Here is a 16,354-nt window from a genome sequence, read left to right as displayed (position 1 = left end):
AAAAAACAGGAAACCAAACGATTGCGCTTTTGTGAATGTCACGATGTTTATTCTTCTTCGAGACCAACTTCGGCCGGTTTCTTTTTATCTGCGTCTCTTTGTAATAATTTAATAAACGAAAAATAAGTAAAAAGTCCAACTGTTCATCGTTTATTTTAGCCAATAAATACATAGACGCGTAAAAATGCCCAAAAAATTTAGCCCTCAGTGTCGTTGTTCGTGTTTGAAGAGAGCCGTGAAAAATCTCAGCAGCGAGACGCTCGCCGAGGCAGACGAGGATGGCATCATCAACGTCATCGGCAGCAACTTTTTGTCGGAACGCAATTTGATTCGAAGCTCCTCCTTGTCACCGAAACTATCAGCATCGGAGCCCAATATAGCCTACAGCGTCAACTACGACGATCTTTGCGGACCCTGGTCCTCACCTGATAACCCGGTGTTCGAGCAGTACGACGATGCCACTCTTAAACCCACCCTCTGCACTTGGAAGTTCATAACAAAGCGGGACGCCAAGTGTATGAGAGAACACATGTTCGACAGAGATGTCATCAAACGATTAATCGGTACATGCACAAGGGTTGTAAATTTACAGTGATGATCGAGCTACTAATGTTAGGTAGCGACAGGAAAGAATATTTTCGTTTTTTTCTTTCTTTCAATTTTCAGAAAAAAAGTTACCCAATCACGTTTTGTTCCAAGGCGATGGAAAAGAGGTCTTTTTGAGCTTCAGTTGGGAGATTTTTAAATACATGAGGTATACATGCAATAAAAGTCACCGAAAAAGCATTTTTTTTTTTTTTTCATGCAAAATTATTTGATTTATTTCGCAGGACAATATATTTGTGTACTCGACTGGTTTCTTCTGTATTATGTATTTACAGTGATGCATCATGTAAATATACGCATGTATAATTTTTCCAGAGATAACGAATTTTCCGGTGAAGCGATATCCTCGATATTGGGCTTATTTTATTTAACTCACCGATTTTTTCTCTCCGATCGTTGGCACTCGGCTCGCGAGACTTTTAACTTCTTTAGCCATGGAGTGGAGCTTCATGCCCACTTGGTGAGTTGTAAATCTGAATACGCACGTGTTATGTAATTACATGATATTATACAGTACGAGTACATAATACGTACAAACGCGAACGTATTTTTGTAACGTTTTACAGAAACCCCCGGATCACGACTTGGTATTCAATTATGCCGAATGTGACAAGTTACGTGACATGTTTCGGTCCGTGTACATCCAAAAGTTAGAGCTTGTACGTGCGGTGTGCCTACCCAGGTATAACTTGGTACTTAAAATTAACAAAAAGTATGGCGTGAAACAGGAAGACGATACATGCGTATACAACTCGCTTGAATCGCGCAACTCCAAGCAACAGCAAGTGTAACCATTATTTGTTTTTTTTTATAAAAAAAGTTATATTTCATAAGTATATATTCACTCATAAAAATATAAATACAAATACATAAATATAAATGTAGCGTGTGGTTAATTTCACTGTACCGCGTATTATATAATGTTTGTACACTATAATATAATATCGGTATACCAGTTGAATCCATCGAATATAATATAGTTTAAACACACGAAAGGACCACTCGATCCTTTTCTGTATAAAAAAAAAAAAAAAATTCCATACATAAAGATGTCATTACAAATAAAATGTATAAATATGCGAGTGGTGGCTCGTGCGGCTATTTACTACCGGACGTCTGATACCCGTAGTCTTTGTCCGACACCCGTTGATCGCTCAAAGTACTCTCGTTGATTTGGGGTGTTCTCGGCACTTCTTTAGCCAAGTGCTCCATAGTACCGAACCACGTGCAATCCCCCTGTCCAGCGATATTGTTTACCGGGTCTTCCCTGTACTCCTGAAATTATTTTTACCGATGACTCTATTGCGCATCGCGTGCAATAAAAAAAAAAAAAAAAAAAAAAAAAAAAAAAAAAAAAGTCATAGGAATCCCCTCACCCTTCTGAAATAAGAGTAAGTGCCATTCGACGTCTCCTTTGGCTGGGAGTACAAGTGAAAGCCGTTCCTCTGTCTGACCGGAGATTTCGCGGCCAAACTCGCGGGCGACGAATAATAAACGGTCTGCCTGACAACCGGTGGTCTGCAGCGAATGAACTTGAGCCTCTTGGCGAGAACTCGGTTTGTCCTCTTGAGTATTTTCAAAGCGCTCGCCGCCACCCTGAAATTTAGTTTTTCGTTTTCTTAACCATCGAAAAATTATTACACAGCAAAAAAAAAAAAAAAAAAAAAAAAAAAAAAAAGCACTTTCACCTCTTTTCAGAGCTGATACGCAAGAGCTTTTCCCGGAGTTCGGTGGCGATGAGCTTCTGCTCGCGCATCCAGCGCCGTAGCCAATTGAGGACGTGCTTGGACTCCTCGCACACCTCGGACCTGCTGATCTTCATCTTGACGAGTTCGCTCGACACGCACTCCAGCGACTGCGTCTTTGCGTCGCACTCCGTCCTCAGATCAACGAGCGAACTTTGCATGTCCTCCAGCTGCAGCACTATGTCCTCCAACTGCAGCAAAGGGATTTCAAGAGCTGTTTGAATCTCTCTTTTTTTTTTCTCCTCATAATACAATATACACTCACCTCTGCCATGCATTTGTTGTTGCTGTCCTCGAACGATTTGTTCTGGCGAATCAGCTCGTCGTTTTTGTCCGTGCAATTTTGAAGCTTTTGGTTGACGCAGGCCAATTTCTTCTCCAGCAGCATTACTTCGTTCCTCTGGTGCTGGCACTGTTGATGAACATCTGCTTTTTAAATGCATCGAAGCTCGAGTGATTATACCGAAAGAAACTTTCATTGAGAAAAAAATAACTTCTGATCAAAGGGATATCTATTTTTTCGTCCAAGGAAATGTTATTCTATTAGTATTTGGTTAATAAAGTTGATGCTTCTCGAAAGACATTTTTTCCTCAATGCGTTACCTCGGATACTCACACTACGCTCGAAGGTCTCGCATTTGTTCGACATCGCGTGGTACTTGCTCTGGAGGTCCGACAACGATTTTAATTTCTCTTGGCAGTCCTCGAGCTCCGTTGTCAATTTTTTCACCTCCTCGGAATTGCTTTCGCGTTGCCCGCCCAATTGGTCGCAATGGCACGTTGACTGAAAAATCATCGGTTATACAAAATTACTTTACACGGCAGATCAAACGTATTATACACAAAAACGATCGACTCTTACCGAACTGGACGGCTGGTAATCGTCCGGTGGACGTCGCTCCGCTGACAACTTGGCCAATTGGCTCTTACATTTGTTCAAACTCTGGACACTTTTGTCGTAACACCTTTGAATTTCCGCGTAATCGTTCTGAGCCTGCCTCAACTGTAAAACATGTGGTGGTTATTACTTTGCGTTACCGTAAAAGTAAAGGCGCACTTGAAAGTTTGGATGAAAATGCAGTGTTTTTCAATCACTCGAAAAATATACCAATGCTGAATAAAATTGTAAGCATACGTACCTTGAGCCGTAACGAGGATGACTCGTTTCTGAACTTTTCTTCGTTCACTGTAGCTTTGGATTTAAAGAGACAGTATTCATCCTAAAACGTAACATTTATAATTAAATATATATAGAATGGCTGAAAAAAAAATGTACAAAAATCACCTTCAGTTCCTGATAACTGTCGGATTTTTCTTTCAACGATATTTTCAACGAGTCAATGTGATGCTGCATCGCGCGAACCGTGTCTTTGTAAGAATCAATGTCGGAAGAACAATTTTTGAAGCGCATGTCCGAGTGATACAACTTGTCCTTCGTGTCGTCGATGACGTGCAACAAGTTACCCATCAAGGTTTCATTTTTAGTTAGCTCACATTTTAAATGTTTTATCTGAAGAAGGAAAAAAAAATCATTGATAAAATATTTCTGATGCTTGGAGTAAAACTTGAGAGTATTTACCTGCTCGTGTTTGTACGCGATTTCTTTTTGCAGCGATGCGATTTTCCCTTTGTACTTTTCGACGCTGGCGTCTTTGACTTGCTGCAATTCTAATAATTTTTTCGACAAGCACTCGTTGTTGCACTTGTACTCATCGATAATCTAATGGAAAAATCGTTGAGCATTAAATTTTATAAATGAAAAAAAAAAAGGAAAAAAAAAAAACAATTGAAATTTCACCTTTGTGTAATTTTTCACGTCGTATCTGAACTGTTGGTTTTCCGCGTGCAACGACTCCAACTCTATTCTGAAACTGTCAACAGAATGATCCGCAACGCCCACCTTTTTCATCTCTTCTTCGATGATATCGAAGTCCAACTTGTATACTTGCAACTGTTGCTTCAAATCCTCATTTTCGGACAGCAACTCGTCAATTTCTCGTTTCTTTTCCAAAGTAAAACGCTTGCGCGAATCCTCGAAACCACACCTATTTGAAAAAACGATAATTCTTTTTTTTTTTTTTTTTTTTTTTTTTCACCACATCTATACCGTGCACTCTTCTCACCTCAATTTTTCCATCTCTCCGTTGGCTTCTCGGCACTTGCATTTAAAATGCTCACATTGTTTTTCCAAATTGATTTTCGCCACCTCCAATTCCCTCACCTACGGCATCAAGTAAATTAGTTTAACCATCGCATGCGAATAACCGATCCGCGAAGTAGTAACGACTCCCTTTACCTTCGATTTCACGTGAGCACACTGCCGATTTCGCGCATCCAGCTCTTCCTAAAAGCAATAAAGTGCATAAGCGTACAACAACCGGGATATCATTTTAGACGCGAAACGACGATACGTATATTTAAAAAAAAAAAAAAAAACCAAACAGTCGAGAATAAAAAACACGAAACAACAGATTGCCGAGTGGTTTATTGCCAAAACAGTGTACACGTTGGGTCGCGTGCAGCCTACCTGATACTTGTACAGTAAAACGTAATAGATAAAATGCAGGAGTAACGCATGGACGAGTTCGGTGCGCTCCAGGTGGCCGATCTTCCTCTGCAGCGCGCTTATCGCGTCCCGCTGCCGCTCCAAAAGCGCGCCCTGCTCGCTCGCCTGCAAAGCCAGAAGCGCCCAAGCATTAACCACCCCGTCACACGATCTCGGGATACATCACCCACGCGATCGTTTGCTCACCTCGCCGTAGCAGTCGCTGTACTGGCTCCGAGTTTCGCTCAGGTACAACCTCAGCGACTTGATCATTCGACTTTTGCTCAAACTCTAAAATACAAAGTTTCGTTCGTTTCATTGTTGGACGACCACTTTTTGCTCTCACACTTTGCGGGAAGTATTTCAACTTACTCGTTTTTTATGCACAAACCATGCTCGATTCTCTTGCGGGGTTTTTTTCGCAAATTTCTTTTTATTTCAGCACTCAAAATTTGTTAAAAAGAAAAAAAAAAAAAAAAAAAATCAAATCACTGTATTATACGTAGCGCACACTGCACACGTTGTTAGTAAAACGCCTCAAGCTGGTAGGAGTACGGGGTAAAAACGCCGATGGCGATCGGGAATCGCGGATGGGTGGTGGTGTGAGCGTGTGTTAGGGTTGAGTAAAAAAAATTACATGCTTGTCGATTAGCTGCCATTGAGTTGCACAAACTCACAAGTTCCTTTAATTCAACGTCTAGTCGTAATTTTATACAATTATGTTATATTCCTCCTTTATCGCCAACAAATCATCGTGTTGGGCAATAATTATTTTTGTTTTCTGTTGCGTCTCCATTGTTTTACATACCAATTCCATGATTAGACTAAATCACTAACAATCAACGTAAACGCAATCTCAAAATAACAAAACAAAAAAAGGGTTCGATTGCTCGTGGCTTTCATCATTTTTTAGTTATAACGACAAAACAAAAAAAGAAAACAACGGCTTTTTTTTAATTAAACGTCGTGCACGTTGCTGTGATTAAAAACAGTGGAAGAGACGGGAGTCCATGGCTCACTCACGTCGGTCGCCGATTTTTGGGTTAATTGGTCTAAGGTCCTCTTGGCTTCAACGACGGCGTTTTGTAAGTGACTGATTGTTTGTACTTGGAACTCGATCTAAAAAATTGTAAAAAAAAAATATGAGAAAAATCACCAAAAGTATACATTGTCAATATATCTGTACACATACACAAGTTTGAAACAAACAAAGAAAACGTATACTCACTTGTTTCGACAAATGTCTTTTTTCTTTTTCTACTTGAGCAATTGTTTTTTCCTGAGTTTCGATCTAACAAAATAATAGACACCGAAAAAAAAATAGTAACAAAATTAAATACCAATTTAAATGAAGTGATACTGAACATAACTTACTTCAATCAACGTATCACGCAAAACACAAATTAAAAACTTAAAAATAATGTAAAACTTAACGTAATTGAATGCCTTACAATAAAATTTGACAAAAAAAAATTACCCTTTCTTGTAACGTTTTATGTACATCTTCCACTTCCGATTGTGATATTGTTATGGAATCTTTTTGAATTCTTATAATTTCATCCATATTTTCCATCTAAAATAATAATACAAATTTTAAACAACACACAAAGACTTTTCGATTTACATACTGATTGGACAATTACCAGTTTATCTTTCGAGTACCAAGCTGCCTTAATTTTTTCCATTTCAAAAAAACAGTAATCTATACTCCCTATATGTTTCGCTAGAATTTCTGATATATTTTGATCACATGGGTGGGGTGATCCTTCAGGTACCTGTAATTTTATAAGAGCATAGATGTATTTGGTTTGTGCCAGAATACATTAACAGCTGTAAAATTAAACTTACCAATCTTTTGAATTTCTCAGTAAGCGCTTGTAGGCCACTTTTTATCGTTTGAATGGTATCTTGTAAGCCTTTGAACAATTGAGATATGTTCTAAAAGACATTGTAATCAGGTGATATTCATTCATCAGAAAATAACGTAACAACTTACAATAATTCATACCTCATTCGTTCCCTGTAGGATTGATTTCGATGGACTACCGTAGTGTTGATCTTTCTACGATTAAAATTATTTATTGTATTTTACCTATTCTAGCCATTTTAAGAAAACAAATCAATTATATGAGCTCACCACAAAGTCAAGATGTTGTGACTTTTTCGAATGTGTTTCATTAATTACTAAGCCCTTAAGACTATTTTCTACATCTTTTTGTACTCTTAACTATAGAACAAAAAAAAAATTTGTTTATCATCAAGAACTCAGTATCAGTTGACTATAAAATTTAATGAATAACTAAAAATATTTACCAAATTTTCTAACTCAATAACTTTTTTCTTCAAATCTATACTTTCTACAGACGAACATCTTCGATTCTCCTCTGCCTTTGCGCGAGTAGAAATCAATTCTTTTTCTAATGATTCTATACTTTGTTTTAAAAAAATATTTAATTGTTGTTTGCACTTTATCTGTAAAATGTATTAAGCAATTAACATGTATTTATTTTTACTACACATATACGAACGTACTTCATTTTGTAATACGTGAATTTGGTCTTGTAAGTCCGTGATTTTGTTTTCCCATTCCAAGCTTTTTTGATTTATTTCATCTTCTTGAGATCCCTGTGAAATTTTTACTTTTGGAATAAAGTTTTTCCGAAAAGATAATTATTACAAATATTAAAAAAAATAAATTTAAATTACCTTTTGTTTTAATTCCTTACATTCCTTATGTAGCCTCCGTAATTCATCTTTAAGTTTTATTGTATCATTTGTACTCTGCAAAATGAAAAAATGTATATGTATATGTAAAAAAAAAAAAAATAATAATAATAATTGGGTGTTACAGTATATGTATTTTTCATACCTGGTGAGAATCATCCGATTCTTGAATACAGCCAAATTCATTCATCTGCAAAGACAAATAATTATGTAAATTGTTAGCTCGGATTTATTTTGTAAACGATAAAATGATAAAATGTACCTGATCTTGCACGTTAACAATACTTTCAAGAACATCTTGCATTTTGGAATGACAATTGTCAACTTCACACTCATATTTTTCTAAACGCTTTAAATTCTTTTCACAACATTTTTCGGCAACATTATTTTCTTTTAACTAAAATAAAATTAAAAATTAAACTATGAATAAAAAAATATTTTAAATATAATGAAATAAGTACCAAATTTTCGGATTTTCTTTTTAAATCTTTTACACTTAGTTCCATGACCGTGATTTGATTTTTTAATTCATTCATCGTTGTTAACGTACTACAGCCTTGAGTTTGGAAGGTTTGTAAATCATTAACTATTTGCTCTACTTCCTCTGCTACGGATATAAGTAAATCATTGCACGTATTCATTTCTACATAGCCTAATAAATTATTTTGCTGTAAAAAGAAAATTTTTTTCAAAGTTTTTGATAAAAGTTCTGCTGGAATATCAAATTAATTATATATATATATTATGTACCTGAATATTATTATGTACATTATTAAGGCATTTCGATAATTCTGTTTGCGTTTTATTAAATTCATTTTTTACATCTTTTAACCTAATTCTATTATTTGTTATTCTCTCACTATGTCTAACCCTTTCTCCATCCTGCAAATTTTTTTTTTTTTTTTTCAATTAACATTTTAAACTTTTTTAATTATAAAGCAATCTATAAAAAAATTACTTGTAATTCTAAATGGTGTATTATTTCAACCATGTCCTCTCTGGTTTTTGTGAGGCAATCTTGCACTTGGCATACCATTTTATTAAGTTCTATGTACTGAACGAATGAAAAATGTTAGTTATATTTTATAGTGAATAACCTTTGTTCAATAAATCGAATACATACTTTACAATGTCTTGAGTTTAAATTAGAAATTACTTCTGATACTTCTTCGTGTAAGTCTTCAGTTGCTGCTTGTACTTCAACAGTGCATAACCGGAATTCTTCCATCAAGCGATATTGTTTCGATATTGCGGCACAAATCTGGATTTAAAATTTAATTTAGTGAAAGTACATGATTTACCGAAACGTCACTAAATTACTAACTTCAATTTTTCAATATTGATAGAGGTACGAAATTCAGACTTACAGCCTTTTGATCTTCTTCGTTCATGCTATTTTTCTTACACCTTTTATTGTTTTCGGAAATCTAAAGAAAAAAATGTTATTTACAAAAATTCGATGTAAAATGTGTTCTAACAAAAGATTATATACAATTTTTCTAATAGAAGATGTTATCTTATGCTTGTTTTCATGAATTTCCGATAATTTCTGAATACCCAACGTGACCTTTGAGATCATGTCTCTTATTTCTGATTGAACGTTTTCTTCCATGCACTTCTGTAAAACCGATGATGTAATTTTAATTTTTTTTCAACAAAATTTTTTATGCAAGTAAACATTGAAGTACCTACTTTGCAATTGCTTTGGAATAATTTTTCAACAAAAACAATTTTTTTTTCTATTGTGATAATAAATTCCTTAACACCATCTCTACTGAAATCCTAAAAAAATTATTTTTTTAACATGCAATACTTAATGATTTAAAAAAAATGTTGTAACTTTATTACTGACAAATATACGTAATACTAATTTCTTAATGTTTTTCCAAAAATAATTGATTAATTAGGTTCATGTCAATGCCATGAAAAAATTTCTTAAAGTCTTCATGGTATTTGTTCTTGTGGATTAAAAATTGATTGATACATTTGTTTACTGCTGTTCTCAGCTCAAGTAACTCAACGGGCATATTTTTTTCTAATAAAGGAGTGAGCTTCAAAAAACGGTTTTTCTCAAACGAACAATCGCTGTAAATTTAGCACATTACTTACTTGTTCTATAACTTCAGTTCTATAATTACTAAGGCAGTTTTCGATGTCCAACAATTTTTCGTTAGCTAAAGATACATCTCTTTCATGCATATTCTAAAATTATTAACAATCATTAAATCTTTTTTACTGATTGGTTGAGTACCTATACTAAATATATGTTTACCTTAGTTTGTTTTAAACTTTTAAGAACAGTTTCATATTCTGTTTTGAGATTATGAATAATTTCACTATCTTTTTCCATTGAAGTTTTTAGATTACTCAAATAATGCACAATTTCTTTCTGAAATAGTTTTTTTCTTTTCGGTAAAAAATAATTTGTAATTCATGTTTATCGTAACAAATATTAACTTTTATCACCTGATTTTCCAAAAAAGAATTCTGAGAAGTATCTTCCAACTAATTATAAAAAAAAAAAAAAAAACATTATAAATATATTTTATTTAAATCATACTTGGCTAAGATGATAAAATAAATTTATGCTCAATCAAGTGCATCTTGTTAGATTTTTTGAGTTTATTAGATGGGGCTTTGATAAGGTATATATTTTAAAAAATCACGCTGTTTCGTAAAAGTTAGTTAAATTAGTTATCAACTTGATTTCGGATCTTTTGCTCGTAAAGCATAATATTAAAATATTAAATGTTTTAAAAATCGTACATGGATTAAGAAACCACTGGTTATCTGTTATTTTTTCCATTTTTTATCCTAATTACATCATTTATTTTTATTTGTTTATTCTTAACAACCTTATGTACTTAAAAATTGTTCAAAAATGATATTATTGCCATACTTAATATGATGCACTTGATCTACTAGTTAAAAGTATTTTTTAGAAAAATTTTTACTATTTGACATTGCTACCCTTTTTTAAAATAGTTTAATAATATTACTTACTTTTTCGCTATGCTCTTCACTAATTCTGACTTTCTTTTTTGTATTTGGAACCTGAAAATATAAGGTCTTTTTTATACGTTTACAAACTTGTTTAGTTTCTTTTAATTGAATAAATAAATTATTTTGCAAGTATTCGAAATCGTAATTTTTTAAAAACTTTTTAATAACTTGAGTTAAACGAAAATATTAAAAAAAATTTAGTTTTTTACATTTAATTTTAAAATTGAATTGAAAATAATATTTCATGTAGTTTATGTTTATTTTACATTTTTGCCCCGAATTCCGATCTTTTTTTTTTGCCGATAGTGTATTGATAATAATTTTATCAATCTGTTGTTTTTCTAATTTGCTATGATCCACATATTGTGATTTGTTCGGACATCTGTTTCGAGAACCATTCGGTATTATTTCTAATTTCTGATTGTAATGATTTTCACATAATTTTTTTGAATAATGAGACACATTATCAATGTGGCCATGGGTAATAGGATCATTTTGATATTTAGCAACCAAATATAAGGAAGGAGAAGGAACTTGAATGTATTGATTACGTGAAGGGTCCAAACATTTTAGCTAAAAAAAGTTTTATAATATCACACAAATACCAAAATCAATCAGAAATTTTCTATCTACATCAATTTTTGTTTCAACAAAAAAAAAACAAAAAAAAAACAAACAGATTTGACATTGAAAAAAAAAAAAATAATTAATACAAGACTTACTTCATCTCCTTTGATTTTTTCATAGTTTTTCATTTCATTTATCATATCATCTTTGGTTTGTAGTTTCATCCTTAATTCTTCCACTTGATTTTCAAGAATCTTTATTTTTGTTTCCTTGGAAATTAGAAAAAATAATTAGTACTCAGCTTTTTAATGATGAATAAAAAATTAAAGTACACCTACTTTTTCACTGTTTTTCCTCAAATCTTCCCTTAACTGATTCATCACTTTATCTTTGTAACGAAGCGACTGAACCGAATCACAAAGCTGCGTTTCAAGATTCTTTATTTCATTCCTCAAACTCATTATAGTGTCGTGTTTTTGAGCCACTTCCAAAGATAAAGCATGTCGGGATTCTGAAGACTCCTAAAAATTATTAAAAAAATTACATAAGAAATTTAAAAAAAATTTCAATTGTAATGAAAGCAGTTAAGTAGTTATGCACAAACTTTTTCTAAACATGCAAGTTTGTTTCTAAGACATTCAGACTCTCGGCGCATTTCCAAACTTTTCATCTCATGTGCAGACTCTTTACACTTTTGTTCATGCAAAAGCTTTTCTATTTTCATTTCAGTGTTGTGTAGTTGTTCACTGAGTTTTTTAATTTTAAAATCCCTTTCGTCACATGCACTTTCTTCGTTTTTAATTTCATTGGTTATCTGAACAGCAATATAATTTCTTGAGATAAGTTTTTTTGGTATTCTTGATTACTATCTTTTTTTTCTTTTTTAATTTTTACTTTGTATTGAAATTTTTCAAATAAATCCTTCTGGGCAGTATAATAATATATATAAGCTCAATTTTCTATGTCTTCGCGTTCCATCATTCTCATTAAAAATAAAAGTACATTTACCCACATCCGTGGGTATAAAGTGAGACTCTAGAGCGCAAAGCGTTTGCGCCCATGGTAAGAAGTAAAATTAATTGTATAACTTGATATAGGAAAATATTCGTCCGTAAAAAAACAACCAAAAAAAAAAATAAATAAATAAATAAAATAAAATACTTTTAGTATTGTTGTAACATTGATTAAAGTTTTCATTTTTGATTAGTGCCAAACAAAACAATGCAACCAAAGCAGTAATCAACAAGCATTAGATTAGTAATTTTTTCCTAGTTATTAATAACTCGAAGCTTAATTCTAGTATGTACAGATCATAAAAATCCTTCCTAAATCTAAAATGAAAGTTTACCTGGTAGCAAGTACAGCTGAAAACACAAAAATACGTTCATGAAATGCTTGTAACAATAAGTACGTGACACAATTCAAGTTTCCAACTCACTCTGCCGGCGTTTGGATGTCGGAGGGTTGAACTTCATAAAATGTGATTCCATCCAAGTCCCAATTATTAGCTGTCCTACCGCGTTTTATGAGTTTGAGTAAGCTCCCAATGTCACTTTGCAAACGATCAATCTTGTCCTGCATATCGTTTTGATCGCTCGCCAAATGGCAAATGCGATTCGACAGCACATTCAAATTCTACTTGAAATATTTTTGGTTATTATTATTATTATTATTATTTTATTTTTTTTATTTTTTTTTTTTTTTTCACGTAAAAACACTGTACGTCTTTGCTTACCTCTTCGGATTTGTCAGAGTGGGACATGTTGTGGGATATCAGAGTCGAAGTGGCTTGTAATTTGTTTTCCAACAATTTCACGCGACAAACAGCCGCCTGCTCAAGATCATGGACAGTTTGTACCAGCATGGCATTTTGCTCTCCCAAGTCCTTGACCCAGTCTGTCATGATTTTCAACTTCAACTGTAAACAAAATCCACATCAACGTTGACGAACATTGTACACACATCTATTTGTGTTGTAAGTAGCAAACGGGGCCAAAAAGTCCCTCCAGAGCATTATTTCTATTTAAATCTTTAAGTGATCTATTCTTAGCTAATGCAGTCTGCTCCAATATTCTCTGACTTTCATGGCAGCCAAGGAAATACTCGTACAGCAGCAAAACGCTGAATGAATTTATTTATAGATTTTGAGTAACCGATGCGGCTTTCTAAATAATTATTCTATTAAATTTACAAACACGATCGAGCACAACTTATAAGCAATCGAACAAAATAAACGATCGTTCGAGCAGAAATTCAAAGCTTTTATCAAAATTTAAAAAATACTAGGAAAAAAAAAAACCATTAAAATGTAATTTACGTTTTAAACAACAGACCTTACATTTACAAGGTATCCTTGCAATGTAACGGCGCATGTACTGTTTACATCATCTATTTATAGGAGGCTATCACTGAACTACACTAAATTACCGCACATTTAAGCTCGTATAATATATTAAAATTAAAATTAGAATTAACGCCCCGCGGTGTATACTAATTGCCGGAGATAATCGATAATTTACGTAAGCGCGCAACGTGTGACGTTTATCACCGTTTATCTTGCTATTGTCGCTGTAATCGGCAATAACGGAAGAAAAAAAAAAAAAAAAAAAAAAAAAAAAAACTACTCCGAAACGCGTGTAAACAAAAGCCGCGTTGTCTAAAGCTCCAGCTGGGAGGCCAAAAAACGGCAAAGAAAATGATATGAGGACGAACCTCGGTGCGCTGAGCGTCGGTGGTGGGCCGGGGGTCCGCCTCGACCTCGGCGATACGGCCCTCGTAGAGGCTCTCGAACTCCCCGAGTATCCGAAGCGCGTCGTTGTCGGAGCAGCGGCAGCGCCGAGGGGCGAGCCCATCCTCGTCCGCGTGGTCCGGGCAGCCGGCTGGGCCCTGGGACATTTTGCGGCACCGCGAGAGGACCCGCGCGTGTACGGGGGGGTACGTGCGTGGGCGTCAAACGTCACACGGCTGCAGCGGCACGGCTCTCTCGGCCATTGCACTTTTTTCCTTGCAGTGGCAGGCTGCTATATTTGGCACGCATACACGCTCGGCTGAACGGAGAGTATACGCAGAGAGAATAGAATACACGGTTGTTACGGTTTGCGAGACGGAACACAAGCGGACAGAGACAGACGCGACGCGCATTCGTGCTGATGCGCATACTTTTTTCATGATATTCATCAGCCGACAATTGTGACAAAAACAAAAAAAAACAAAAAAAGAAATAAACAGTAGCAACGTCATAGCCGAGAAGAGAAGTACGGTCAACAAAATCGTTATAAAACCGTATTATTCGCTCGTTGTAAATAATTCGACTTACCCTTTCTGGAGAGCTGTTTCAGCATATCAGCGTGTACATGCTACCCGTATCAAATATAACGTTAAATTTTTACAATAAAACAATTCTTTTTTTTCTTTTTTTCTCCAACAACGCGATATAACGCGATACGTGAGTATTACCAAGTATATATTTAACGCTCTCTTGGAGCGTGTACTCATCTGCAGGGGGGATAGCGCAGACGAACGAGATCGGCGACACGGAAGGCAGACGGACCGACTTTGGGTGCCACCCCCGAACCCCGATGTCTCTTTCCAACCGAGCCGGGATTGGTCGCACCGAGCGGGCGGATTAGGTTACGAGTTACGAGGGGTCGCGCGTACACTTATGCACACATATATGTGTATACACAACTGTGTACACAACAACGCGATACGATATCGATATTTTACTATTTTATGTACAAAATGTGTTTGTTCCTTCTTTTTTTTCAATTTTTATTTGACACGTCACAGGTGTGACTATTCGATTCTAGTACATATACATACACGAGGTTCGAGAGGTTCAGAAAGAACTTGAACGATCCTTTTATCGTAAACTAATTGAATACAAATTTTAAAATGTCAGTAATAAATCGGTTGGATTTAAAAAAAAACAAAAAAACCGTTTTTCGGTTGTTGAGTTTTTCCTATTCGTTTTACTAATAAATTGATCGTAAAATTAATTTTAAGCGTTACAAAAAATCTACAAAATGAGCCCAGTTTGTTAACGATTTGATAATTATCCTAAAAATTATACTACTAACAAACTAATACTGAAAAATTATACTTTTGCACAACATGAGAAGTTATCCGAAGGAAAAATTTGTTTATTGGAGAGTATTTGCAAAAATGCGGTTGTTCATGAAGGTCCTTGTTTGAACAATAATTTTTTCTCTGAAGCGATGCATGGCAACGAAAAGTATCATTTCAATAAATAATCCACTGTAGCAGCTAAATTGATGAATGAGAAGAGCATAGAATTTTTTTATAAAAAAAAAAAAAAAAACTATGCAAGAACGAGATATAATAGTATTCGTTACGGCTCTTATCACTACTTGCTCGTACGTTGTTCTCTCAACTGTAAATTGCGTGCGTGTGTGAGTGTGTATAAAAAGACTGTGAAGACATTTGATAAGAGAACTTTTATTGAATCAAGTTTATTTAATGATTTCTGTGTGCGTCGCTAGTGAAAAATAAGAGCAATTTTTCAATTAGGTACATACACCCAGATCACTCTAAAATGCCACGTCTTTTATATATACTTACATTTTTTTCCACAGTAAAAAAAATTTCACGCACCGTATACCTGTAGGGTTTTATTTTTTTATTTTTTTTTTTTATTAAATGAAAAGAAAAACTCAATAAAACAATTACAATTTCACGCGATGGTTCTCGGTGTGTTTATTTTTTCATTGACATATTTTCATTTCTAATTTTGTTTTCTGAATTTATATAAAAAAAAAAAAAAAAAAAAAAAAAAAAAAAAAATACTTTTTAAAAAGTTTTACAGTTTTTTACGCGGTCTATGATCCGTTCCGTCCGAGGGGAGACAGAGAGATTTCTCACTCGGTAGAAAATATTTACCCATGTGGAAACGTACTTACGTACACGAATATTTGTACTTACGCATCAAATGCGAGTTCTACATTTCAATTTAATCCAATTTTTAATACGCCATTCGTGGGTTTCGCATAATTTTATTCAAGTCGAATAAAGACTACTTGAGTTTCTTGGAGTTTGAAATGTTAATATTAGCTTTCGAGGTTTCACGTTATACTTTAATTTGAAATGTATACTTTTTATTCTGAAAATGTTATGCTCCCATTGCTCTCTAATCGCAGAACTATCG

The 16,354-nt window shown here is 34.3% G+C and overlaps 3 protein-coding genes across 4 annotated transcripts; 1 reads left to right on the top strand and 2 right to left on the bottom strand.

Annotated features, from left to right (window-relative positions):
* The first annotated feature begins 184 nt into the window (after positions 1-184).
* LOC106645498 (uncharacterized) lies at positions 185-1,397 on the top strand. Its single transcript, XM_014361380.2, has 4 exons — positions 185-563; positions 667-754; positions 922-1,066; positions 1,173-1,397. Exons 1-4 carry the CDS (start codon positions 185-187, stop codon positions 1,395-1,397), a joined length of 837 nt encoding a protein of 278 aa, XP_014216866.2.
* A 307-nt stretch (positions 1,398-1,704) lies between these two features.
* LOC106645484 (uncharacterized) lies at positions 1,705-5,713 on the bottom strand. The gene is made up of 15 exons (XM_014361360.2): positions 5,705-5,713; positions 5,104-5,187; positions 4,879-5,022; positions 4,648-4,695; positions 4,475-4,572; positions 4,150-4,396; positions 3,931-4,071; positions 3,637-3,861; positions 3,491-3,571; positions 3,214-3,354; positions 2,968-3,135; positions 2,617-2,757; positions 2,295-2,542; positions 1,983-2,202; positions 1,705-1,881 (listed from the first exon to the last, which is right to left on the bottom strand). Exons 1-15 carry the CDS (start codon positions 5,711-5,713, stop codon positions 1,705-1,707), a joined length of 2,172 nt encoding a protein of 723 aa, XP_014216846.2.
* On the bottom strand, positions 5,526-14,581 carry LOC106645486 (uncharacterized). 2 transcript variants are annotated; one of them, XM_089592598.1, is made up of 31 exons: positions 14,507-14,581; positions 13,903-14,237; positions 12,926-13,108; positions 12,629-12,825; positions 12,539-12,554; positions 11,795-12,004; positions 11,529-11,711; positions 11,346-11,459; positions 10,624-10,674; positions 10,087-10,125; positions 9,893-10,009; positions 9,730-9,822; positions 9,313-9,402; positions 9,113-9,238; positions 8,988-9,047; positions 8,744-8,881; positions 8,579-8,674; positions 8,371-8,502; positions 8,082-8,288; positions 7,883-8,017; positions 7,766-7,810; positions 7,603-7,677; positions 7,429-7,521; positions 7,210-7,368; positions 7,034-7,123; positions 6,905-6,958; positions 6,745-6,834; positions 6,540-6,671; positions 6,374-6,469; positions 6,125-6,187; positions 5,526-6,015 (listed from the first exon to the last, which is right to left on the bottom strand). In XM_089592598.1, the coding sequence occupies exons 2-31, from the start codon at positions 14,083-14,085 to the stop codon at positions 5,854-5,856; spliced, it is 3,429 nt and encodes a 1,142-aa protein (XP_089448724.1). In that variant the 5' UTR covers positions 14,086-14,237; positions 14,507-14,581; the 3' UTR covers positions 5,526-5,853. The 2 variants fall into 2 exon arrangements, with proteins under 2 accessions (XP_089448724.1, XP_089448725.1); XM_089592599.1 differs by lacking the exons at positions 5,526-6,015; positions 6,125-6,187; positions 6,374-6,469 and having other exon boundaries at positions 6,590-6,671; positions 6,745-6,812.
* Between the last annotated feature and the right edge of the window lie 1,773 nt (positions 14,582-16,354).

This window comes from Copidosoma floridanum, unplaced genomic scaffold, assembly GCF_036245765.1.
Source record: "Copidosoma floridanum isolate Cflo_tuat_1 unplaced genomic scaffold, Cflo_Japanese_pri ptg000019l, whole genome shotgun sequence".
Classification (NCBI taxonomy): domain Eukaryota; kingdom Metazoa; phylum Arthropoda; class Insecta; order Hymenoptera; family Encyrtidae; genus Copidosoma; species Copidosoma floridanum.
This window is presented reverse-complemented; position numbering and strand designations above follow the sequence as displayed.

Bases quoted from the DNA above. Each gene is read 5' to 3' on its own strand.
- LOC106645498 (XM_014361380.2), top strand. From the start codon at position 185: ATGCCCAAAAAATTTAGCCCTCAGTGTCGTTGTTCGTGTTTGAAGAGA. The intron at 564-666 runs GTACATGCACAA...TTCAATTTTCAG, and splicing joins TGTCATCAAACGATTAATCG to AAAAAAAGTTACCCAATCAC. The intron at 755-921 runs GTATACATGCAA...TAATTTTTCCAG, and splicing joins GAGATTTTTAAATACATGAG to AGATAACGAATTTTCCGGTG.
- LOC106645484 (XM_014361360.2), bottom strand. The intron at 4,696-4,878 runs GTAGGCTGCACG...TATTGCTTTTAG, and splicing joins TTTTACTGTACAAGTATCAG to GAAGAGCTGGATGCGCGAAA. The intron at 3,355-3,490 runs GTACGTATGCTT...CATGTTTTACAG, and splicing joins CATCCTCGTTACGGCTCAAG to TTGAGGCAGGCTCAGAACGA.
- LOC106645486 (XM_089592598.1), bottom strand. From the start codon at position 14,085: ATGTCCCAGGGCCCAGCCGGCTGCCCGGACCACGCGGACGAGGATGGG. The intron at 10,010-10,086 runs GTGATAAAAGTT...AAACTATTTCAG, and splicing joins ATTCTTTTTTGGAAAATCAG to AAAGAAATTGTGCATTATTT. The intron at 9,823-9,892 runs GTAAACATATAT...TAATAATTTTAG, and splicing joins AAAGTTTAAAACAAACTAAG to AATATGCATGAAAGAGATGT.